Source organism: Acartia tonsa, chromosome 3, assembly GCF_053477335.1.
Source record: "Acartia tonsa isolate MP-2025a chromosome 3, ASM5347733v1, whole genome shotgun sequence".
Classification (NCBI taxonomy): Eukaryota; Metazoa; Arthropoda; class Copepoda; order Calanoida; family Acartiidae; genus Acartia; species Acartia tonsa.
The window spans coordinates 41,067,710-41,093,916 of record NC_137262.1 but is presented as its reverse complement, the minus strand read 5'-3'; the positions used below and the strand labels follow the sequence as shown (position 1 = coordinate 41,093,916).

General features: G+C 30.9%; 2 protein-coding genes and 1 long non-coding RNA gene across 9 annotated transcripts; 1 reads left to right on the top strand and 2 right to left on the bottom strand.

The window, feature by feature from the left end:
* Nucleotides 1–38: 38 nt before the first annotated feature.
* On the top strand, nucleotides 39–11,604 carry LOC145314187 (SH2B adapter protein 2-like). 5 transcript variants are annotated; one of them, XR_013877654.1, is made up of 15 exons: nucleotides 39–1,162; nucleotides 1,620–1,712; nucleotides 3,267–3,341; nucleotides 3,622–3,720; nucleotides 4,073–4,197; nucleotides 4,512–4,657; nucleotides 5,189–5,289; nucleotides 5,796–5,871; nucleotides 6,486–6,630; nucleotides 6,862–6,939; nucleotides 7,802–7,899; nucleotides 8,119–8,219; nucleotides 8,564–8,711; nucleotides 9,063–9,242; nucleotides 9,483–11,604. XR_013877654.1 is itself a non-coding variant. In XM_080154005.1 (15 exons), the coding sequence occupies exons 1-14, from the start codon at nucleotides 351–353 to the stop codon at nucleotides 9,180–9,182; spliced, it is 2,217 nt and encodes a 738-aa protein (XP_080010131.1). In that variant the 5' UTR covers nucleotides 39–350; the 3' UTR covers nucleotides 9,183–9,206; nucleotides 9,522–11,604. The 5 variants fall into 5 exon arrangements, 4 of the variants coding, with proteins under 4 accessions (XP_080010131.1, XP_080010128.1, XP_080010127.1 ...); XM_080154005.1 differs by having other exon boundaries at nucleotides 9,063–9,206; nucleotides 9,522–11,604; XM_080154002.1 differs by having other exon boundaries at nucleotides 9,063–9,206; nucleotides 9,501–11,604.
* On the bottom strand, nucleotides 1,846–2,910 carry LOC145314162 (uncharacterized). Of its 2 annotated transcripts, XR_013877648.1 has the most exons (6): nucleotides 2,807–2,910; nucleotides 2,633–2,718; nucleotides 2,487–2,544; nucleotides 2,343–2,403; nucleotides 2,143–2,206; nucleotides 1,846–1,989 (listed from the first exon to the last, which is right to left on the bottom strand). It is a non-coding gene; the product is annotated as an uncharacterized LOC145314162 (long non-coding RNA). The 2 variants fall into 2 exon arrangements; XR_013877647.1 differs by having other exon boundaries at nucleotides 1,846–2,206.
* A 1,107-nt stretch (nucleotides 11,605–12,711) lies between the features above and the next one.
* Nucleotides 12,712–25,836, bottom strand: LOC145314188 (serum paraoxonase/lactonase 3-like). Of its 2 annotated transcripts, XM_080154007.1 has the most exons (13): nucleotides 25,707–25,836; nucleotides 25,110–25,173; nucleotides 24,574–24,682; nucleotides 23,614–23,706; nucleotides 22,860–22,876; nucleotides 21,576–21,635; nucleotides 20,533–20,606; nucleotides 20,146–20,202; nucleotides 19,695–19,833; nucleotides 18,870–18,995; nucleotides 18,635–18,713; nucleotides 18,017–18,180; nucleotides 12,712–12,804 (listed from the first exon to the last, which is right to left on the bottom strand). In XM_080154007.1, the coding sequence occupies exons 1-13, from the start codon at nucleotides 25,781–25,783 to the stop codon at nucleotides 12,724–12,726; spliced, it is 1,140 nt and encodes a 379-aa protein (XP_080010133.1). In that variant the 5' UTR covers nucleotides 25,784–25,836; the 3' UTR covers nucleotides 12,712–12,723. The 2 variants fall into 2 exon arrangements, with proteins under 2 accessions (XP_080010133.1, XP_080010132.1); XM_080154006.1 differs by lacking the exon at nucleotides 21,576–21,635 and having other exon boundaries at nucleotides 22,800–22,876.
* Between the last annotated feature and the right edge of the window lie 371 nt (nucleotides 25,837–26,207).

Genomic DNA, 26,207 nt, shown 5'->3' with positions numbered 1-26,207 from the left:
GTAGTGTTAGTACATCCCATCTTTGATGAAGGCTATGAAAATTATCATTACATTGCAGGACCTCATAAGATTAAACAGTAACAAAAAAATCTAGATAATTAGAACCAAAAAAGCTTTTTTTTACTGACTTGAAATCAAAATATTTGTATAAAACTTTTGCTTAGTGGTTTAAAAATTGTTTTGATTCTAATATGTAAATTGGAAAGTTTGTATGTTCTAAGTATGAATTACTTTTTGATGATGCAAAATTCTGATTTATCATGCAACCCAAAATCATCTGTGATACGTTAACTTTTTTAATTTTCATAATTTAAAATTTGCAGAACTCATGATGTGAACATAGAATTAAAATGTCAGGAGCCCAACCATTAGGTGAGGCTGTGGTAGAAGCTGTTGGAGCCAGTTCAACAACTGTGGGACAATCCACGTCATCGGCCAACAGCTTAATAAACAACCAACCAAAATACATGTTCTCAACACATACAAGAATAACTGATAATATACTAGGGAGTGGGTTAGGTAATAGTTCTTTGTTAACAGGGGGACAAAGTATTCTAGCCAACGCCAGCAGCCATGGAAATATTAGTAACAGCACCAGCAGTGTCCAACAGGATAATAGTAGTATCAACACAACAAACACAATTCTCCTAGCTTCTACTCCAAGCACAATTGTACCGCCATCTAGTCTTTCTGTTCCAATGCAATCAAATTCAAAGTCAACTTTTGACATTTTTGACACTATAACTAGTCCAATGAGTTCTCAGAGTGGTGAAGCATTCAGTGCTCTGCCTGCTATGGCAGCTCCTTTGACAGCTACTCCAACTACTATGTCGGCAAGTAGTGGCAACCTGGTAGAAATTAATGATGATTTTGGGGCATCATCAAGTTTTTGTACAACGGAAAATTTAAATGGATCAGCCGCTAGTCAATCAAGGGGTGCAACAGCGAATACTATTGATTTAGATCCAACCAATGAGACAACAGCTGAACCTTCCACGTCAAAGCCGCCATCTTTCCCGCGTATAGACGCTGAGTGGGAGCAATTTTGCAGCAGGCAGGCGCGCATTGCCGCGGATCATTTTTGGAAAATGTTAAGTGAAGGATTTTTGTGTGGTGTTGGCCAGTTGGATGATAGTGTTACTGCTGCGCATCTTCTTTGCAAGTAAGTTCAATCTTATTTAGGTCGGTCTTGCCAATTTTTCTGCACATTTTTTTTATTTTACTTTTATTAAACTTCTTAATCCTTATATAAAAGTTTTCTGATGTCTGTCTTAATGTGTGTATCGAATGATCTCGCTAACCGCTGAACCGATATGATTTTCTTTACATTGTAGCTTCTGCCAGGTCCTGGTTTATAACTATTTTGGAAAAAGTTACGAAAAAGGCCCTCTAGTAGTTGATAATTGAGCACAAAAGCGTCTACACAGTCCGAGTATCTACTTATTACCTTTCTCTGTAATTGTCTTCTTAAAGTATAAAATAAAGGTTTTTTAGTTCATTTTTACATCTAAAACATCATTAGCATGTTAATCCTGTACTTCTTATGAGCACTATAATCCTGGTTTTCTATGTACTTATCTTCTTCTTCCCTTCAATTAAAAAATATTTTTTTTTATCAGATATAATCAAGCATTCTCTGTGCGACTGAAGGAAAAGCTATCAGAGAGAAGACTTGCAATGGATACTAAACTAATCAATCATATCAGCGCCAGGTATAACACTTGTTTAACCGGAAAAAAAATTAATAAATTGTTAGGTTTATAAAAGCTTCAATATAGCATATTATTACAATAGCAATAAATGTCTCTTTCATAATCTTATTTGCATCACACTTTTCATGTGCAACCTGGGAATTTGTAGGAGGGTTGCATCCGCCCTGCTTCAGCAGGCAGCTCCGGTGGACAAGGAACAGGCATGGTTAACATTGTCTGTGGACAGCATTTTAACTTTGAAATAGAAGAAGAACATCTCAGCTATGCTTTCACAAAACTAAAAAAGAATTTATGTTTTGTAAAAGGATAATATAAAAATTAAAATATAAAATTTTAAAAGAATAGATGATAAAATAAGTTTGTAAAGTATTACACTATGGAATAAACTTGGAGCTTAAAACATAAAATACATATACAATAATAAATTTACCTCTGGGGGTATATTAAGTTGCCTGGGTTGGTAATTTTACTCAAACACACTGCGCTCGTAATGACTAAAAAGGAAAAGAGCATGCAGTTATTAAAAAAAGAATTTTTTAAAAAAATTAAATATTTTTTTCTTTTCTTTTTTATTAAAATTTAACTATCTCTGGGTATTTGAATTTGAATTTTTCTTTATTAAATATTTACCAGAGAAGGGTAAGAAGGCTGCTATGCCAACATAAAATATCAGGTACAGCACAACAAACATCTAAATTGAATAATATGTTTAGGCTAAGATTTTAATGATATAAAATTAATGATAAAAAAAATACATTTTTATTTGATTATTACCTAATAGGTACACAGTTAACAATTATTTGACCAGCTTTTCAGGTACACAGCTTGTAGTCTAAATATTGATTTCTTTTTAAGGACACAGTAACAAATTATTAAAAAGTTTATAAATGTTCTTTTAGGTAGGTACTATAGGTAGTTACCTTGATTCTTATGCAACCAAGCACTTCTTGCAATAAGATAGATTAATTTAATGCAGCTACACAATCTTTCATATGGCAGTCACATTCTAAATTAATAACAAAATTTGATAATTGTTCAATTGAATTAAAAATTAAGGAAATTTTGTATTACAATTTTTTTATACGAAAGCTTACTTTTCATTTTCCTCCTTGGTCTTGAGCCAGCTATGGAACATGAGGTGGCTACACGGAGTTAAAAATTGAATTATCTTTCTGAAATGGTTTGATAAGTTTTAAAATTTTGCTTATTTTTTGTAATTTAAACAGAAAGAAAGAAAATATATTAAATAAATTTACTATAACATCTTCATGGTACAGGCAGAGTTACAGGTACAGATGAATAGTTGACCAGGAGGGGTGCTCGTTTTCTTTCCTTAACATTGAAACATTTAGGTTTGTGGCTTAGCGAGCACATTTCATTAACATTTTTTAATACCTTACTAATATCAAACATATTAGGTTGTAATAATATAATATTGATCAGATGTTACAATCATAGAACTTTAAACATTATTTTAGATATTGGGAATTAGGATAGGTAGTTTTTGTTTAAGCTTTCTACATGAAAGTATCCTTTTTAACCTTTGTTTTAAAGGAATGGAAATGGAGATCTATCCGACCCAGAGCCAGAATCGCCCTCTGTCCTGAAGCCAAGGCCATTCTTCCGCAGGTTAAATAAATTTTTCTTGAAAGTAACACATCTTTCCTATAGAAATATACTTTTTAACAATTTACTTTTATTTTTCATCTAAGTAAATATAATGCTGTGTTTGACTGTAATTGCCGAGCAATTGTAACAACCTTGTCTTACTTAATTATCAATTTTAAAATTCATTTTATATGGAATAATGTCCATTTTGACATTTAAGAAATGTTCAAAATACATGTTTTTTTTATACATGTTGAAAAAATAAGTTAAAATAAAAATAATACCAAACTGTTTTTCATAGGTTCTCTTTTCGAGGAATAACTAAAGGGAAAGCTTTAAGTATCTTCCACAAACAAGGTTCTGATGAAGTTGAGTTGTCCAGTAGCTCTCAAGGAAACAGGTAAATCCAGAGATAAGGGGACAAGATTTCAGCTATTTCAATAGAAAGAAAGATTCTTATTTTATTGACACAGTCTTTTAGATTTTAATTTACATCATTTAGTTACACGTAAAAGTAATAATTTTAGTTTTTGACTTTATCTTTACCTAAAATTAAAGTTATTGAAACAGATAAGTACACCTTACAAATTTAAACAAGGATAAATTAAATAAAAACTAGGTAGGTATCATATGACATATCTTTATTATGTTTCAAATCACAATGTGAGTTTTGTAAAAGAGGTTTATATGCGGTCAGGGTAAGAGTAAAATATTACTTAGTCATTATTATTACCTAACAATGTTATTTTTAGGCCAGAGAGAAAGGGAAAGCCCGGGAAAATCAGTGTAGAAATCTTCAAAGAAGGAGCTGTTAATTATATGGTCGGGGACCCTTTAGAAGGACCACAGATATGGCAAAAATACAAACTAGTACTAGGTGAAATAAAATTATTTTTAAATCTAAACCGGTGATGACAACATCCATAAGCAGCGAAGCATAAAAAACATTGATATGAATTCACCTAAAAGACCATTTTTAGTATACTCTATAAAAAAATCATAACCGGATAAAAGATCTGTATACAGATTACAGATACTGTACCTTATCAAATCTGACAGGGGTAGGGCAATAAAAAGGTTTTATTTATCTACATTTAATTTACCATCTACCTAATCAAAGGCAGCATATAAATATGTATACAATACATTTATTATAAAGGAATAACAAATCAGGAACTTGTTTTTATTTAGTGAAAACTGGGGGCGGCTACTTATTGGAATTTTATCCAGTCAAAAGTGCCAAGGCCAAGACTGGAATATTGTGTATTCTAATCACCGAGGCTAGAGAAACTACTGCGCTAGAAATGCCAGATAAAGAAAATACTTTTGTTATCAAGGTAAATAAACTTATGGAAGTTAAATAGTAAATTAAGTTATCGAAAATTAACTCCTTTTAATTTTTTTTATATTTTGTTTGTATAACACTGAGATACAATCTTAAGAAAGTTTTTTTTGCATGAGATCTATGTCCGTAGTGGGAAATTCGTTATCAAAGTGTAGAGATTAGTCCCTTGTGTGCACCTAACCCTGGCACAAGTAAACGCCTATCTCAGAAAGCCATAGAAGTGTAATACAGAGAGAGAGGACACAATGGGCTATTTATAACACTAGTCCCCAAAGTTTTACAATAACGTTTTCTTATTCATTGGCTTAAAACTTTGGAGACTTTTATAGAAATTCAAATTGGTTGGTTTGTTAAGTTAATTGTTCAAACGTTACAACCACTAATTTTGATCTACAGAAGGGATAATTTTGTGTGCCATCATTGAGGATTTACATCAATTTATCGCCATTGTGTTATCCCTTTAGTTCCCTGAGTGTAAGAATTCGACCTAACCGCTCACAAATATCATGTATTTTTAATTTAGGTTGAAAACAATGAAGAATTTATAATAGAAGCTCCAGATGCTATGGAAATGAAACTGTGGCTGTCAGCTGTTCAGGCATGCAGACAGAATATTCCCCCAAGGTATTGACATTAAATCATTCAGAGGGCTAGTTTGTAAATGTAAGTTATCTGGAACAACGTCACAGATTACTAAAATTTTATGTCCAGTGCAGCTTACTTGCAGTATGTTAATTGCAAAGAAAAACAACAGCAATGTATATTATATGCCCTGAAAAATAACTTGCAACAATTATAACTATTGTTGCATGGCTTTAAATGAATATTCTTTGTATTTACTAAAAAAAGCAAAACTACAACTTGCAATTGTAGCCGGCAATTAAGGTCCAAGCTTTTTATCTGGGGCGGTAGTATGAGGGATTTAAAAGGTTTGAGGAAGGGGGGGGGGGAGGGTAAACTAAACACCCATTTAACCCCACCCTCAAACACCTATGGGAAGAACTACTTATAATCTTTTATAACCAATACTTAATGTAAAGCTATCTCGCATTGGATATAAATAATTGATTTCCGTAACATTTTACCTTGAACTGTTCTTGATAAAAATTTAGATTGCTTATTTTGTCTAGTACAAGTTGTTTGATGAAAGAGACAACCAGTGACAGATTATTCAGACTTGGGCTCACAGAATCACAATCTATGCAGGTCAGGGTTTATCATTGATGTTTGTCAGGGATAAATATTTCCTGGTAATGTCTCATCTCTTTAAACAAAAATATAGTATGACATTCTTCACAACACACTATCTCATTTTGTTCTTTGAAATAGTCAGAAGTTGATATGAAAAAAAAACTGTTCCAATCCTGAGCTTTAAGAATCTGTCAATTTAGTATAAGACTTTCAGTAATTAAGAAAAATTTAGGGAGGTAGGTATGCTCAGGAATGAAACAATTTATTTAGGCTTGCTGTGCTACTCCTGGGTGTGACTCTAGTCATCTAAAATATAGAGATTTATAATGTACATATAGTACAATCTTTTCTAAGCTGTTTCATGAAAGGAGACAAATCATCCAATTCTGTCTTTGTCCAACAAAGCATAAAACAACTATTTTACCTTGTTACTTAACTTTTCTTTTATACTTAGATACAGGGATATGGACGATACATTTCAAATGTAAACTTCTTGAATCGAAATTTTGTTATTTTTTTCCCTCTCAGCTCCTATACCTATTTTTATTATAATGTACTTATATTAAAATGTTCAAAATACAAGCCAACACTTTAAAAACTTGTGATCTTAATAACAAACTGATTTTCAGCATTTCCATCCAAGTAGCCCTGTAGACTATGGAGAGGCCAGCAGTCAGCCAGTAACTCTAACTGACCTCCCGCCTCGCATTGCTGGGGAGCTAGGGGCTGCGGTCAGGTCGCTTCATGGCTCACTATCAAGTATTAATATGCTAGGTACGTATACATTATTTTAGAATGAAATAAATCACTAGATTTTTAAATCAGTTTTCAATTTTGGAAGAATTTTTTTTTATATATTTTTAATGGCATATTTTTTATACATGGTATAAAACAGGATTTAAAACCTTAAAGGAGTAATGCTCTATTTTGTTTTAATACGTAAGAAGTACAAAACCGCGTGAGATTGCGAAAGTTGCATCATTTGATACATTTATATTATTTCAGGCGACGGATCTGATATATTTATAATGCTATCTGACTATCCTTGGTTCCATGGAGTTCTCTCAAGATCTGATGCTGCTAGTAAGCAATTTTAGCATTTTTATTTCCAACCGGTTGCGCCCATAGCATCTAGTAACTCTGCACACGATATAAAGACAGAAAACTTGTATAAGATCATCTAAAATTTAATTTAGATTTCAAAATTTAATAGCCAGGGATCTCAGCTGGTTAATCTTCCATAAAATGGAGAATTTTATCTGATCAGTAGTTATCGAAATAGGCTACAGACAAAAAACCCTAGCACTTTGTATAATACTAGCGGCTACGCCCCTAGAGGCCTCTAGGGGCACTTGAGGAGGGGGGAGTCGAATTTGATAACCCAATTTCTTATTTTAGATTTTAAAAGAAAAAGTAAAAAAAAAAAATTTGGGGGGGTGAAATTTTTTTTTTTGAGGGGGGGGGTGCCAAGAAAATAGTTATAAACCTTCCCAGGACCTATGAGAAGCTATCCTGTTAAGGAGAACCCGATCGGTTCAGCGGTTAGCGAGATCCTTCGGTACAGACACACAGATACACAAACAGACAAACATCTTGTTACTTTAGTATAAGGATACCTATATGGACTGATTACTTCAAATAAGGAAAGGTTTTAAGTAATTTCTTTAAAACATTATATTATAGTCAGAGTATTCGTATTGCACAAAATGCTTATTTCTTAGGTGGTGTATTGTATTGTCTATTAAAATACAATATTTTTTCTCTCAAAATTATCTCCTTGGCAATGACCTTTGCGTTGTTTCTAATGAATCATCGCAACACCTTTCATTAGCTAATACTTTTTCATCTATCAAAGGCAGAAGTTGTCACACAAATATTACGAGGGAAGCGTTCATTGTTCTATCCTATATCCCTGTATATATTTAATTTATATTTTTTCTCCTAGGTATGGTACTACAAAGCGGGGCAACTGGACACGGAATATTTCTGGTCAGACAAAGTGAAACTAGAAAAGGAGAATTTGTCTTGACTTTCAACTTCCAGGTAAATTAGTACCTTCCTACATATCTAATGTTTCTTGAGATTTATTACCGTAGACATTAATGTTCATAAAACTGATCAAAAATGATTGAATACATATTTCTAAAACTAAGTATTGATGTTTTAACTTATCATCCTTTAATTAAAGACAGAAGACAGACACACTTACATACTACCTATTTATACCTTAGTTTTCGGAAATTTATACAATCATAATTATAGGGTCGTGCTAAACATCTACGGCTAACAGTAACAGCAGAGGGTCAGTGCAGAGTTCAACATCTATGGTTCAATACTATTTTTGATCTTCTTGAACATTTCAGGTAATTTTATTATTAAAAGTAGCAAAGTCACTCTAAGATTAGGGTTTGTCAGTATGTTCGTCCGTCACTGTGTAATGTAACCCTTGAATTTTTACATTATATGTTATTCGAAATGAAATTGAATATTTTTGGATTTAATGTTTGTAATAATAATCTTTATTAGTAGCCTAGATACTCCATAACTATGGGTTATACATACACATGTTCATATTCAGTCTCTACTTACTCTAAAGTCTCTATGGCAAGACTATTGCGCAGATATACACACACTAACCACCAACCCTATTACATAACAATTACTTGTTTAAAGAACATTTAAAATCAAAAACTTATCTTATTGTCAGGGTAAATCCTATACCACTGGAAAGCGGAGGTCGCAGCGAGTGTACCCTGCACGAGTATGTGGTTAGGCCAGAGTCGGGGGCTGCCCATGCCTCGGCCCTGCAGGGGGAACCAGAGAGGTCGCTCAGAAGTCTCCCGGAACCCAGCGAGGTTAACTTTTTATATTTATTATGAACAGTAGCTACGACTTTAGCTTTCAATGTATGCGCCACCTTTTTTTATGAGTGATGATAAGTTGGCCCCTCGGCACTCTTGGCGTTATTTTTTTTTATTTTACTGTTTTATCAGGCTCGTGACAATTACTGTTATTAGCCAATAAAAGACACTAAAATTAAAATGGTAAAAGAACTTTCAGATACAGCAAATGCATTTTTTTTGTAATATTCAATTTATATTGCTTTATCAAAATAGCTTACTTTAATATCATAGGATTAAGTTTGCTAATTATTATTAGTAAAAAGTAGAAGCAAAACAAACAGTCAACTTTTTTTTCTTGTTTAGGTAGTTACTCTGGGAGGGTCACTACGTAGGAGGATAAATTCTCTGGAGGGTGTGAATGGAGATGGTAATAGTAGCGGAGGCTCTGTCAGAGCAAAGGAGAATGCTTACAGTTTTGTGTAAGCTCAGAATCAAAATAGTTTTTTAGTATTATAACCAGCTTTCCTCGGATATTTAAATGGGGTATTCCTATCCATTTTTTTTTGTTTAGGAATGAATATTTTTTGCCCGAGGGAATAAATGATAGAGCGATAGCTCATTATTTATTCACGAGAATATTTACATCCACTATTTAAGGGGTCGTTTATGTGAGAATGTACAATTATAAGATTGAAACCAATTTTTTTTTAACCGCGAGATCCCGAAGGCACTGACTAACAAAACTAGATTTAAAATTATGATTGTATATTTTTATATTCATAGGAAGCTGGATATAATAAGATGCCATATATAATTTTTCAGTATGGCAGAGAACCGGTTTTTATCCACAAGATATTGATCGGTTTCGATGCGATTCTGGAAAAAAATTACTGTTTTCTTGGATTACTGTTTGTTAAAAATATTTATGTAGGATTTCAATCATGATGTATTATGTGTTAAGACTTTGAAAATTTTTATGTTTATTTTAACAGAAATGTTTTTTTATTAGCTCAAATTTTAAATTGCTTTCATAGCGGCTCAAGATGGTGTGCTTTTAATTTGATTATACAGTGTGTTTTTTTTATGAGCACTTTTTTGAAAGCAATTTTACCCCACTTATAGTTATCAGAATTTAATGATTAATGGCTTATTTTCTTCGTTTTTTAGGGGAAATTATGAAACAACAAAAAAAATTACAGTTTTTGTTGAAAAAGTACAGTAAAGTTGAAAATTAAAAACTTAGGTGTCAACATATAAAAATGGTTTTAGCGCATTTTTCTTAAAAAAATGGGTTTTCTGTAGTCGACTTTGGGGGGCCAGTACTCCCTCCCTGGTTGAGATATGACCTTCAAACTTTAATATGTTCTAGTACATGTCCCTAATAGTAACTGTATACATTTTTAGCTCTATATCTCAACTTTGAAGTGTTTAGCACCCATTCTTGCAAAAGGTTGATTATTTGAGCATAAGAATAATGCGCTAAAACCATTTTTAGATATTGACACCTAAGTTTTAAATTTTCAACGTTACTGTACTTTTTCAACAAAAACTGTAATTTTTTTGTTGTTTCATAATTTCCCTTAAAAAACGAAGAAAATAAGCCATTAATCATTCAATTCTGATAACTATAAGTGGGATAAAATTGCTTTCAAAAAAGTGCTCATAAAAAAAAACACACTGTATTATACCTAAATAATTGAAAAGATATTACGTTTTTTATTTGGATTTTTAAAGAATTGTAGAAAGGTTTACTTAGAATTTAAAACTAAAACTTTAATTATAAAAAAGCTCAAATAATGTAGTTTAGAGCTCATAGTTGTTACAATTTGGATGTTAGAAAAAAAATTTTCACCGATTTTAGTCCGTTAAAACTAGTCTAGAAAGTTCAAATTTAAATTCACATTTTTATAATATTCAATGTACATTTTATATACTGTAGAAGTTTTTTTTTAGTGTATTATATTACTTTAGTTTGTTACTTTACTAAGGCAATCATTAAAAAGAAATATTTTAGAAACTATAGGCTTCCAAAAAGCTTCCAAATAAAAATATAAAAAAATATCTTATTTCAAATTGAAATGAACTTATTGGTTGTGTTTCTTTAATCATTATAATTTATTTATAATGTTTTCTTACTACCTATTGTTCACCAAAGAAATTTTATTGTTAAAAGTACCTTAATTAATATTTTTTCTCAAAGATACGTAGAATCCTGATTTTGTTGTGAATTTGAAAATTGTTGTGATGTTCTAAATATTTTATTCTATTGTACAAATTAATCTTCTTATGTTGTGAGTGAAGACTGTATTATGCCATATTACATTGTAGATCTTTATTTTAATAAGAGATGGGGGGAAAATTTTCTTATCTTTTGTGCCATTTACTCTTATTTTATATTAGGAAGGGGGGGGGGGGGATAATATTGCCACTTTTTGTAACTTTACAAAAAAAGCTAAAAAAAAACTGGAATTTCAGATGAAGGTTTTTTAAAGCAGGGAAGATTGGGTTGTTTATTACACTAGTCCCCAAAGTTTGATAATAACGATTTCTTATTCGTTGGCTTCACAACTTCTGGGCATTTTATTGAATTCTGATTAGTTTGATTATTAAGTTGAGTGTTCAAACGTTTCAACCACTAATTGAATCAATGAATACACAAATTGGTTAATTTTATGTATTAATTTGGGGAATGGGATGTACTCAATTTATTGGCCATTATCCATTTAGATCCTTGTCTTTAAAGTATATTTGAACTGCGAAAAAATGGCAATGTCTTATGTTAATATATTATTTATTTGACAAGAATTTTTAATTGTTCTAGTCTGGTGAATGTTACCAAAGTATTTTTGATCTTTCATTAATATGCAACAATGCAAATTTGTTTTAATAAATATGTTAATTACAAGTATTGTTATTTTATCAATATTAGATTTATTATTATACTTGGTATTCATCAAACTCATTTAAAATTTATAGTAAGGTTTTTTCTTTTATTACTAATGATTCTATTAAATTAATCCATCGTCACTGTTTCTGACGTGCCATAAAAATTTGATAATTTTCATCGAAAAATATTTAACCAAAGCTAGAATTCACAAAGAAAACCTGACAACCCATCAAAAAATTATTTTATGTTTCATTAATATTAATGTATTTGAATAAAACAATAAAATAAATGTTTTTTTAACACTAGTAAATGTTTATTGTCAATTTTCAATCATATAACAAATTTCAATAGTTAAACAGTTAGGGAGTTGAATCCATTTTTATAGAAGCAGAAATATAATCTATGATTATGGTTTGGATCCTCTAAAACTGTAATATACCTTTCCACTTTCCCCTCTCTTGGTGAAGATATCTTTAACGCCAATACGATTTTCGAAATTTAAGATTCTACTTTCCCTTCTCTTGGTGAAGATATCTTCAACGCCGATACGATTTTTGCAATGTAAGATTCCACTTTCCCCTCTCTTGGTGAAGAAATCTTCAACGCCGATACGATTTGTGAAATTTAAGATTCCACTTTTGCCTCTCTTGGTGAAGATATCTTCAACAAGAGAGACAAAAGTAGAATCTTATATTTCAAAAATCGTATCGGCGTTGAAGATATCTTCACCAAGAGAGGGGAAAGTGGAAGGGTAGATTACAGTTTTAGAGGGTCCAAACCATAATCATAGATTATATTTCTGCTTCTATAAAAATGGATTCAACTCCCTAACTGTTAAAGGTCAAAAGTAACAAATAATTAACAGATATAATATGAATAACATACACACATCATGTATTAATAAGTTTAAAAAATATCAAGTCATAAATCTTTAGTATAAAGATGTAAGGTTTTTTATCTGAAGCAAAAATTAATGGGATCAGCATATTTTGTTCTTTTTTTCTGAAGATACGTTAATGTTTCAGGATTTACAATTATACAGATTGTTCAATAGTTATTTATCGGCGTAGAACTGGTTCTAATATAGCGGATATTAATTAGTTGCAAAGCCATACTGGTTTGAATTTTCTACAATGTTTAAACAGTACAGACTAAAATGCCAGGATTATGAGGAGAACCAAGGACAACTGTGTTTCTAAATCTGTTTCCAGCGGATATCTGAAATAGATATTAATTTATCCTATCATATTATGGAAAGGATTATCACAATGTTTTTTTTGGTAATTCTTCTATCCTCCCTGTCCTTGTCCCTGGCTATGACAAGACAAAGATACTTCATTTAGATTTATTATCTTTTAGTTGGACTGACATTGTGACTTCACAGACCCATTTATAGGAAATCTAGGATTTTTTACAGTAATATTTTTAGTACTTTGACTTTTTCATAGCCTTCAGCTCACAAAAGTAACTACTTTTGCCATAGATGATTAGATTAGATTAGATTAGATTTATTATTCTTGGGTGTACATACATAGAAAAAAAACAACAAAATAATAAATGAATTAAATGAATATTATATACATTTATATATACAGTCAAATTTTATTGATATGATTAATTTATAAAAAAATTTTCTTCCCAAATGGCAGTTTCCTAAAAACTAGGAAGTATGCAGTAATGTGTATTCACACATTGTTTTCATACAGGCCATATAAATAAGACAAAAAAAATAGAAAAAAAGATAATAAGCAATAAATAAAATCATATTGGAGAGGAAAGAATGATAATAGGAAGGATTGATTAGGACATACAAGTCTCACACCATTATTGCAATAATAGAAATTTAAAAAAAATTTTAACAAATAGATTTTGATTGATTTATCAGATTTCAAACAATATTGAAAAGAAATATAATTTTATCTACATTCTTGACATAATGGGTTGTTACACACTAAAGTTAAGCTTGATAACAAAGATTCTTTTAGATTTTTCATAAATTTTTTTCTTGATTGATTGTGGGTTAATAAATCATTATTACAATGGTTATTCCATAATTCTTGGAAATGATACTTAGGAAATCTTTCAATAGATTTAAACTTCGGTTTTTTAACATCAAACATATTAGAGTTTCTAAGATTTCTGGTATGTAATTGATTACGGCGAAGCCATGTACCTTGAAAGGAACTTGGTAGCTTACTGTTTATAAAATCATACATAAATAATAATTTCAAATAATTAGCTGATTCATGTAAAGGAAGGACATTCATTTTTTTAAATAAAGGCATTGTGTGTGAGATGTGTTTCTTACTAAAAACAATTCTTATTGCCTTTTTTTGCAATTTAATTAATGGGTCCATAGTAGATTTTAGACCACAACTCCAGGCAGGTAAACAGTAAAGTAAATGACTATTTATAAGTGAGTGAAAAAGCATTTTTTTGCTATCTAAATTCAGTATATGTTTAGCTCTATTTATAAGAAATAAGGAACTAGAAATCTTTTTACGTAAATGTTCTACATGATATTTAAAATTTAAAGAAGGATCTATAAATACACCTAGGAATTTAATTGCAGGAATATTGCTACTTGAATTGACGTAATTTAAGATTTTTATTTTCTCATGATCAAACTCATTTTCATTGTTAAAGTTTAGCTTAATATTAAGAGCATTCCAATCAATAGTATTTTCATTTTTATTAAATATCATGATTTTAGTTTTATCAGGATTTAAGCTCATTTGATTACTCCTAAACCAATCAGATATCTTTTTAAGTTCATTGTTTAATTTCAGTTTTATCTCTGTAAAGTTTTTACCAGAAATTAAAAAATTACTGTCATCAGCAAATAATAGGGTAAATAAATCAGTACAGTTTTTAAGATCATTTATGTAGATTAAAAATAGAATTGGTCCTAAAATAGAGCCCTGTGGGACACCTCTATCTATGTTCAGCTTTGTTGAGTCAGTGTTGTTTACATGTACAAATTGCTGTCTATTACTTAAATAATTTTTAAACCATTCAAGTTCAACGCCATTAATGCCAATTTTTGACAACTTTTTAATTAAAATAGAGTGTGGAATTGTATCAAAACATTTTGCAAGATCACAGAAGACTCCAATTACAGTTTTATTATCATTTTTTGCTTCAGCTATATAATTTAAGAGGTGTATCACGGGGTGTATTGTAGACTTTTTTGATTGAAATCCATACTGATGTTCAAAAATGATATTATTTCTAATCAAATAGCATGACAGTTGTTGATAAATGACTTTTTCTAAAACTTTTGAGAAAATAGCTAATAAACTTATCGGCCTATAGTTTGATGGATCAGCTTTTTCATTAGAATTATTCCCTTTTAACTTAAAAATAGGTATAACTTTTGCGATTTTAAATTCAGAAGGTATTTTTCCAGTTAAAATAGTTTGGTTAATGACATGAGAGAGAGGAAGGGCAATAACAGAAATTATTTTCTTCAAAAAAGAATTTGACAGGCCAAAAATGTCCATACTTTGTTTATTTCCCATTTTTTTAACAATATCTATAACTATATTTGGGTTTATTGTATGCATTTTAAAACTGGAATTATAATTAGGTATAAAGCTACACGGATCAATGTTAGAAGGATTTATTTTAGATGATATCTTGCTTGCTACAGAAGTGAAGTGTTCATTCAATTTCTCAGAAATTTCTGCATTATCTAAATATATAGCATCATTAAACTTCAATTCATTGATACATGTTGCTTTATCTTTTGTTTTTCGGATTGCATCTCTAATAATATCCCAAGTTTTCCTCAAGTCAGATTTACATTTTTTTAGCTCATTGCAATAATACAATTTTTTAGCTGTTTTTATTGCACGATTATAGACATTTCTATATCTATTATACATCCTAATATTATCAGCAGTTGGTTCATTAATACTTAACGTGGACAATTCAAATTTTTTATCTCTACATCTCATTAAACCATCAGTCATAAATTTTTCAATTTTATGTATGTTCTTATTAATTCTAATCCTTTGTAAAGGAAAATAAAGTTCATAAAATTCATTAAAAAGCTCATAAAATTTATTAAAACAATTTTGGGGTTCTAAACTGTTAGTTACATTTTCCCAATTAACATTTCTTAATAGATTGATAAACCCAGTAATTTTTTCTTCATTAATATTTCTTGTAAAAAAACAAGATTCTTTACTTGCTTTATATGAATAAGGTGTTATTGTGAAAATTGGGAAATGATCAGATATATCATTTAATAAAATCCCTGAATGAAAACTATTATCTTTTGCGTTAGTAAAAATTTGGTCAATACATGTTGCTGATGTCCTAGAAATTCTTGTTGGTCTTGTTATCAAAGATAAAAAACCATTTGCAATGCAATTTTCAAGGAAATCATTTGTTTTTTCATGACAGTGATACTTTAAGATGTCAAAATTAGAATCTGTGAAAATGTAAGAGGCACATTTAAAAGACATTAATTTACTTTGTAGGTTAGAAAAATTATCAATAAAAAAATCCATTTGTTGAGATTCAGTAAATCCCATTATAGAAGTATTAGGCCGGTAGACATTACTCAAAACAAATTTTTCTTTGTTATATTCAAGTTGAATTGTGAGTGACTCAAATAAGCCTTCTTCAAATGTTGACAATTCATTTAATATTTTGAATTTTAGATTTTTATGAATATAATAAGCTATCCCGCCGCCCCCTTTATTCTTTCTACACTTATAGATAAAGATATAATCATCTATTTTAAATATATCTTGGTCATAAATAGTCCAGACTTCTTGCAAAGATATTACATCTATTGTAACTTTTTTTTCTTTTAAATGATCTATATATTCTTTAAGCTGAATAAATTTACTATTAAGACTCTGAATGTTCCAAGAAAGAAATTTTAATGTTTGAAATTGCTTACATTTTTCAATAAATTGTTTGTTATTAAAATATGAACATGCCAAATCAATTTCATAATACGGATTTTCATAATTATTACCATTTAATGTAGGATCTTTATATCTAGATAAGAAATCATATTCAATATTATTTAAAATCTGACAAATACTACCCACCCTATCGAAAATCATTAGATAAATATAGTGTGAGACAAATACATAAAGGGTATGATGAAGAAACGAAGTTGGGGGAAAATAGGGAGAAGTTTTTAATGAATGAAAAATAAGGAAATTGGGTGTAGATTAACATGTAAACAAAACTCAGCTTACAAGGGTATTATATTAATTTTACATGAAGCAATTTTTAGTTGCGAAGCTACTCTATAATTTAAATATTATAAAATATAATGTAAGAGGATAAAACTTAGAAAAAAAATCAAAGTATTACATATAATAGAATCATAATGTTTAACATTTAACAATATTTCTCAATTATTTGATTAGGTGTGATTTTAAACATTTTCACTTTGAATACTTTATCACTCTTTTTAGTAATAAATTTGACAATTTTGCCATCTAGATGCCAAACTTTTTCAAATTTCTCAGATTGAATCAATTTTTGCATGACAGCATAACGGCGTTTGGTAAGATCAGCAGCAATACGATAACTTTTTGTGCCTTTTTCACAATCAATTTTCCGAACCTTAGCAAAATTTTTGTTGGCAAGAATTAGATTTCGAAGGTTGCGATTTTTGAAGCGCACAAAAATAGGTGGGCACATATAGTTACCACTCTTTGGGATGGGCAATACATGAGCTGTTTCAATGTAATCTGATGGATGTTCAACGCTGAAACCAATAGAATCTTTCTTTTTGTTCAAAACAGGCCCAAGCATCTCATGCACCGCAGCCATGCAAAGCTTAGCATGGTCATAATCAGAGATATTTTTGGCTTGGGCTTCTGGTACGAACAAACCATTTATACGCACACAGTAATTCCTTGATGCCTGCTCTCTAGCATCCACTCCTTCTCTGACAGCCTCAAGTCCTTCCTTTAAAGGAAGTATATCCTTATCATTAATTTGTGCTTTAAATGCAGATAGCTCGCTTTTTAAAGCATCTAAATCTGCCTTTTTAGGCCTGGACTCAAGATCTTCATTAAGCTTCTTTACCTCCTCTTTCAGATCTGTATTAGTATCCTGCAAATCACTCATGGCTTTAGAAAGAGAAGCCAGTTCTTTCTCATTTGCAGTAATACGGGCAGACAGACTCTCAATTACTTCTAATTTAGATAGCCTATCCTTAATATCCCGAATATCTTCTGATAGTGTAGTTTCTACACTTAAATTGTTAAACTTTGACATTTTGTTAATTTGATCCCTTGTATAGGAAATGAATTAGAAATACATGTGTTTATAGGATGAAAACTAAACACTAACTGAAAACTAAACACTAACTGAAAACTAAACACTAACTGAAAACTAAACACTAACTGAAAACTAAACACTAACAAAAGTAATATATTACAATTATGATTACCTGTGATAATTTGGAACCATCATGCATAAGGACATCCTTGACCTTCCACTCTCCCTCCTCCAGGTATGCTATGGAGAGGCCGCCAGGTACAACTACAGTCTCAGCAGCTGATTCTGACTTCATCACACTTATCATGTCAGGAATTGTTCCCATCAATATCTCTCCTAAATATCTAACAGTTTATATCTTTTAAGAATATTATTGCCACGTAAAACTGTAAATGTAAGAAATAAGTAAGCTTCATATTATGTTATCCTATTGCACTTGATATTTTTCTTGGTAAATTTTAAGCAAATATCACAAGGCTCATATTTAATTTCTGTGATTTATTCTAATGTCCAAGGCTGCGTCGATATGCAATACCCATAGCTTATCATCTTGTTGGTGATACGATTATAGCGTGTGCGCCCCTGGCATCTAGGGGCTCTGTATTCTTAGAGGGAGAGATGGTGCAGAAAAATGGCATAAAACTATTACAGCCTCTCATGAATCTTCCCATAAAAGGAAAACTTAATCAGTTTAGTGGGTAGCGAGATCTCAATGCACAAAAAACTTGCTAATTTAAAAGAAGATAGTTTAGTGAAAACTAGATTTTAACGGACAAAAAAGTTAGTTAACCTGTTTGTGTATCAAACTCCAGGTTGTCAATACCAAATGGTAGCTGCACCCATCTTTCAAATTCTAACCATCCATTTTCCTATGATATAAATGAATGTGGGACATATTATACATGGACATCATGACGTGCAAAATTTTCATCAATTTTCGTATGGAAGTCCTAATTGTGCATGGTTATACGTTGTAGATTTGATCTGAGAAAACTGTCCTGCAAAATGTCGAGCTTACAAGTTACCTGTCGTTTAAACACGCCAAATTTCTTTTCTGAAGGATCAGCAACAAAGTAATGTTGTCTGTCAGTAGAGGTGGTGATACCATTTGCTCCAATAAATATCTTATCCGTGGCCTCATAACATTCATCCTAGATTAATAAAACCTTAAGAATTTGGACGATGAAATAATCTCCACATTTATTTTTATGCCTTATTAAAAAAGAGGCATATAGTTTTCTTTTCTTCAACCAATTTAAAAAAAAAGGCTTTTAAGGTAGCAACAATTTAGAAAAGAGAACACTGATTAGAAATCAACCTTTTTTTAAATTGCAATATTTTACCTTGTTCTTTTAGGAATCGTCGTACAATGTTCTATAATCAATAGATCGACTACCACATGCAAAAATTTATGATCGTTGATATATGAACAGACGAAATAGATGATAATAGTTATTTCTCGCATCGTATTATAAACGGCTTTCCGTGGATATAGAATTTACAATTATAAGATTAAAACCATTTTTTTAGCTCCGGGGTGCCGAAGGCACTGGCTAAAAAAGTGGTTTTAATCTCATGATTGTTATATTCGTAGAAAGCTGGATATAATACGATGCTAGACATAGTTTTTTCGTATGGATGAGAACCGGTTCCTATCCACCGGATTCGAATGAATACGAGAAAAAATCTTATTAGGGTTTGATTAAAAGCCTAAAGTCTAGCTATCATATAATCCATGTTTTGTTGGCATGGGCCTTTCTTTGTCAACTCGGGAAAACTAAATGGAACTAATCATATAATTTCCTTTACGCGGAAACCTGTCTATAATACGATGCAAGAAATAACTATACCTTTACTAAATCACATCTGTAGACATAAGTCATTTTTATTCCTAATAGTGAGGTTGCAAGAAAGGCTAAGCTTGGCAGTCGTTCAGCTAATGTTTGTGGATTCTTTAAACCATGCTCGGGAAAGGATAACACTTGCCATCTGAAATAAAGATAATAATATTGTACCTTGTTGTTCTAGGAATTATTATTCCAAAAATCAGATGAATAAGATAGGTAATTATATCATAAATACTTTTGTTGTCAAAAAGTTAAAAATCAGCATGTTTTAAATGGAATTAGACTTTTTTGTAACGATTATTTAGTTGCTACGCTTCCTAAACTGTACCTTACTGTTAAAGGAACAATGAAATGAAAATAGCTATCCGTTAGGGACCGACCTTAATTTTATAAAAGCTTCGCTTTTAAAAAGTATATCATCCTTGATAAGATTATCATCTTCTAATAAATTTACCTTGTAACATAAATTTCATTTTCATCTATTCCCTCAACTACATCATTTATACCATATCTTAAATTAATTCATTTGTAAAGTTAATTGAAAATTATCAATTCAACATATAGTTATACAACAAACTAGTTTAGTTTTTATAAAAACTGATGCCTTTTTTATATAAACAAAATACTGTCTTTTGATGTACAGAAATACATACACCATAGAATGGCAGGAAATATTTTTTCAGTATGGTTTCGGGGCTAACAAAGCAGGAATTATTTGTATAATTTTCTTTAATTCGCGGAAAGCTGTTTATAATACAATTCGATGAATAACTATTACAGTAACTTTAGTACTTCTAAATTATGATTAAAATAAACTTCAAAATCTGGTAATATTACTAACCTGGGGAATAATGGAGATTTGACTGTTCTTAGATATTGTAGACTGATTGAGGGACTATAGTTGATTTGAATAACCTAAGAAAGATTATATCAAGGATCAGCAGAAGTGTTTTTTTACAATCCGCGGGTAACAAAGTTTTTCTTTTATTAAAGCAGTGTCATACTATTTTTAGACAATTTACAATTCCAATAGCCTAATTATTAGGCAATCATACTCCGCAAATCAACACCTTCGGTCATCAGTAATTCAAGAAACCGAGGCTGCAACCATATAGAAGCCCTATATTTCATAGTTCGCGGCCTAGTCGCATTTCTACATATTCGCGCGCAGCTTTGTTCCTTTATATAAATTCAGCAACCGCTTCCAAGCAGCTGTCGAGCATTGGATTTGATATCTACATTTTATATAATTTTTTTAGATTGAGAGATAATTTTTATAAAAAATAATTGAATTCAGCATAGCATATTGAAATCAATGAAAATTAGCAATTATTTTTCAGAAAGAAAAACTTATGACATAGCTATTCTACAAGTCTTAAATGCTGATCTGTTTGTTTGTCTAAAGTGGAAACCTATTTTAATCATTTACAAAGTTATCTTTGAAAAACAAAGCTTCTCTACAATTCAACCCTTTCAATCAATAATTATGAAATGCTATTTGACACTCACCTCAACAACTGACTCGGAGCCAAGATGAATGATAAGATATAGTCGGTCAGTCTTGTTAGATACAAATATGATTACCTCAACAACTGACTCTGTACCAAGATGAATGATAAGATATAGTCTGTCAGTCTTGTTAGATACAAATATAATTACCTCAACTACTGACTCTGTACCAAGATGAATGATAAGATAGAGTCTGTCAGTCTTGTTAGATACAAATATAATTACCTCAACAACTGACTCTGTACCAAGATGATTGATAAGATATAGTCGGTCAGACTTGTTAGATACAAATACAATTACCTCAACTACTGACTCTGTACCAAGATGATTGATAAGATAGAGTCTGTCAGTCTTGTTAGATACAAATATAGTTACCTCAACAACTGACTCGGAGCCAAGATGATTGATAAGATATAGTCGGTCAGTCTTGTTAGACATGGTGATGCGATCCCCAATTTTCAAAATTCTTTGAACGTACGAATAAGACTTTTACAGAAATGCTTCGCATCTAGTCTATCCACCTATGTTTAATATAAAGTTTACACCATATAAGAGTAGAAGCTAAATATTTGATTGACGTGCCCCTGCAATTATCAAGCACAATTCAGGCACGAGTCACAATTACTTTAGCTAGGCCCGAGGCACCTTTTGTATACTTTTATGCATTTATAGGCCTATCTTTACCAATATAATACCATATATGGGTAATGCTAGCCTAATCATGGTAAATTGTATGTGATTTATTAATGTTATATGCTTATTAAAACATTATGTTTATTGTTAAAGTAATCATGTAACCATTTAGTTCAAGTATGAATGCCTACAACCATAGTCTGATTTACGTCACAAGTTAACATACAGACACTTAATTAAACAGACAAACACTTAGATCCTTATTATAAGTTGATGTTATAGCTTGCACTTCTTAAAATATCTCAGTTATTTATTGACTCTCTAACCATCAAGTTCTTCTGGCTTTAAAAGGTAATGACTTAGTTGTTTGGCATGCATTGTAGTTTAAATTTAGGACCCTCAGTACTTAGCATGAATTGAGCTTAGGCCTTATGTTAGAACTCTAACACTTAGCACAATTCAATGCTTAGGACTTGGGGCTCTTTTCTGTCCTACACTACTTATGATTATTATCACTTATCCTGTAAATATTTTCATACTTAACTTATTCACTTGTACTGTAAATACACTTTATAAAACCATCTTCCTCCTTGAGTGCTTAATATACTTATATAATACCGATCGAATATCATAACCAACCATTTATTCTTAGTTTAAAGCAATATAATACCTCGCGTGGGTCTTTTGTTGAGCTACCACCAGCTCAACCAAATTCGTATTATACTTGTGGGAATAGAGGGATAAGCATTCTAAATAGACGAACCGACGATGAGCATGTCTATGTGTATTGCAGTAAAAGTAGGATTTTAGTAGTACTCATAGAAGAGCGATCTCCATACCATAATATTGGACAAGCGCCCCATTCGCACTACCAGATACAAATATAATTACCTCAACTACTGACTCTGTACCAAGATGAATGATAAGATAGAGTCTGTCAGTCTTGTTAGATACAAATATAATTACCTCAACTACTGACTCTGTACCAAGATGATTGATAAGATATAGTCGGTCAGTCTTGTTAGATACAAATATTCCATGAACTAAAATAATAAAAATATTTCCAGTATGGCTTCGAAACCGATTAATATCCGCTGGATTAGAACAGATCTCAGCCACACTGAAAAATCAAGTATCCTATCGTTTTATAGCCAGTTCTCTACAAATATTAAAATAAAAATAATAATATTAATACTAGAATTGTTAGCACGGGCCTTCGGCACCTCGGGGCTAAAATAACCGCGGAAAACTGTCTATAATACGATGCGATAAATAACTATTAATGAACTTTTCATGAACCCTTGACTGGTTATTTGAAAACTATTTTATATGTATTACATGCGCTTTGCACTTTTCCCTACAACTGCTTTTTGATTAAATACGCATAATGATAATAAGAATCTAAATCAGAATACTTTATTATTACCTAAATAAACAGAAGTAATATCAGAAATAAGAACATATTCTAGTTATATAATAGCTGCACTTCTAAGAAAATAATTTTTGCAACATATTTTGATTATATTGAACTTTATCCCATTTAAAAAAACAGTACCAAATAATAGATATTGAATATGTGTGGATATTATGACAAGGGAAAAATTGTCGTCAAATTAGGTTGCTAACATCAACATCATTTATTGGTCAGTTCTTTCATCCAGTGGGAGGGAAGGGGATGAGGAAAGAGTGGATGGGGTAATCGTAATTTTAGCCAGTTACAAGTTTTCAATAATTAGAGTATATCTGGTTTAAGATCCAAGTATTATTAAATCCAGTATACCATGTATTTGCTTGTTAGGAAAACCATTAATTTGTAACTGAACAGGTTCTGGGTCTGATTCTTGCATATCCATCATCCATACTCCTCCAGTTTCTAGAAATATTTATAGAAATCACATATTACAATATTAGGATAAGTTAAAATAATGGAAAATTAATAGCATTGATTAACAATTTATCCTATTATAATAAGTTGAAAGTTTATTTTGTCTGTTATTATTTTGCTAACCACTGTATTCATTAGGGAAAGAATAAGAAGCTTTACAAAGGTACAGGGATGGTTTTATGCTGTTTTATTAGCAACTCCCTAACCTAACTGCACCTTCAAAATTTTTATATAGTCTTAGACATTTTGTTCTTGTTTTGAGTAATGGTTCCTTAAAAACTAAATCAAATTGTCTAAATTAAATAGGGACCCCACCGTACGAAAAACTGTTCATACTTCCATCTAATATATATATTAACATGGATGATAAGATCCATAAAAACGAAGCCCTGAAACGGTAGGACAAACGAATACTAACACTTGTAAAGTGTTAGAACATAATAAGCAGAATATTAATACATAAGTCTAAAAAAAAATGTAAGTAAATTTGTTGCAACACATCTAAAACTCAGGATACTGCTTAAGGACATACTTTATTTTAGGACTTGATTATAGAGATGCCCCACTACTAACATTGTACCTTGTAAAAGTAATAACTATTTCAAAATCAGATGATATGATAACTATTTGTTAAAAAGCAACATGTTTTAAATGGACGGACTTTCTGGTAATGATTACAGAGTTGCTACGCTTTCTAAATCATACCTAACTGTTATAGGAATCACCATACAAAGTATAAAATTGATAGGATAATTCTAACCTGTTTGAATTAACGAAAGAGCTAACTGCCCAGGACGGACGGACCAAACCTAATTATAGAAAAGCTTCGCTTTAAAAAAAGTTTAATGTACTAACCTGCGGAACTGCTGCCATGATGGAAGCATTGTTTAAGTCCTCCACTGTCCCCAATAAACAGGATGGAATTCTTTCCCATGCCCATATCCTCTGCACCCTTTAGGCTTCCCTGAAAAGGGACAAAAAAATTTATAAAATATTTTTTTCGTATTCAAGTTTTTGATAATTACTACTGTAACATGAGTTTATGGTAGCTAGAATCTGGAAATGTAAATACTATAAATAGCATTAAAATTCTCTTTTCAGTAAAAAGACCCTAAAAACAGCGCAACTTCAAATGCGTAAGATTTTAAAGCTCAGCTAAATCAAAACAAGTCAAAGTCAAGCAGAGAAACTCAATTTCCTTATTTTAAAAAATGTAGACTTTCGTGTCTGGTGTTTTACTTCAGGTCAGGTTGGGTTATATTGAGTAAATGGTAGCCATGCAGAGTAAAGGCATACAACCTAATTTTTAGTTTATTTTTTAAAAATAAGGGAGGATGGTGTTTGCACTAGCCACATAGAGAAAAGGACCAATCATTTCCATATTTTATTACCTTTAATTTACAGTTTTGATCTTTAAATTTCATATCTTCATAAAGCTGTAGCATATTTTTTACCCTACAAAAAAATTAACATAAAATTAATAAATACAAAATAATTTTACTTAATTATCTACCCTTATCTTTAAATATAAAGGCCTTATATCTGCTAAATAGCTTTGGTAAGTATATTTAGTTAAGTGGTGGAATACCAAATATTATGTTGTTTCCTTTAATCACTAACGGCAGCGCCCCTAGCATCTAAGGGTCTGTATTCGAATTGCCGACAGGGAAGAGCAGAAAATAGGCTAAACCATCCCAAGAGATAAATCTATCTATAAATAGCCTAAAACCACCCTGCAACCCATTTGAAACTTTCCTAAAACCGAAGGAGCTTAGTCGGTTCTGTAATTAAGCTACAGACAAATAATGCCTTGGGGCCTATACCCCTTAAACACTCCAAATAGCCATAAGCCTGCCCAGGACAAAAAATAAGAAATAAAATAGATTCAGCTGCTCATGAGATCTTAATGGACAAACATACAAACATCCAGCTAGAGTATACAAAAATTATCTAAAGAAATACATATTTTTTAAAATAATAAAAATTACCTCAAACCTCTATTTACTAAAACTGCAATTATTATTATTGTTGGAAACAGATATTTGGAATTTGTTATCCATGCCATTATAAATTGTCTAAAAATTTCATGGTTTAAATTTGAAAGTTGCCCCTTTTTCTTTAATATATGATTTATAAGTTGCTTATAAAATTCAATAATGTTAGTTCACATGAACCAAAATCATTTCAAATCTATTGGGATATTTGGCATATCAAAGACATTAAAATTTGGTGGAGTGCCTACTAGCAAAAACACAACTACTGTGTTTTTGACAAAAAGTGGGTGTGTTTCTGTCAATTTCGTTTTGAGCTGTATTTTTGGCAAAAATTTTTATCCTCTGTCAAAATTACACCTTTATTACTGTCATAAACACAGTTTTACTGTCATTTTCACACCCATGAAATTCAATGAGGCTGTCAAATTCAGTTTTGATGACTAAACATTTGGTCATACTTTCACTTTCAAAACTCGACAATAAGATTGAGTGCTA

Bases quoted from the DNA above. Each gene is read 5' to 3' on its own strand.
- LOC145314188 (XM_080154006.1), bottom strand. From the start codon at position 25,783: ATGGCATGGATAACAAATTCCAAATATCTGTTTCCAACAATAATAATA. The intron at 25,174-25,706 runs GTAATTTTTATT...ATTTTTTTGTAG, and splicing joins TTAGTAAATAGAGGTTTGAG to GGTAAAAAATATGCTACAGC. The intron at 18,181-18,634 runs GTTAACTAACTT...TTAGATATTTAG, and splicing joins GGAGTTTGATACACAAACAG to GAGAGATATTGATGGGAACA.
- LOC145314187 (XM_080154005.1), top strand. From the start codon at position 351: ATGTCAGGAGCCCAACCATTAGGTGAGGCTGTGGTAGAAGCTGTTGGA. The intron at 1,713-3,266 runs GTATAACACTTG...TTTGTTTTAAAG, and splicing joins ATCAATCATATCAGCGCCAG to GAATGGAAATGGAGATCTAT. The intron at 4,658-5,188 runs GTAAATAAACTT...TTTTTAATTTAG, and splicing joins AAAATACTTTTGTTATCAAG to GTTGAAAACAATGAAGAATT.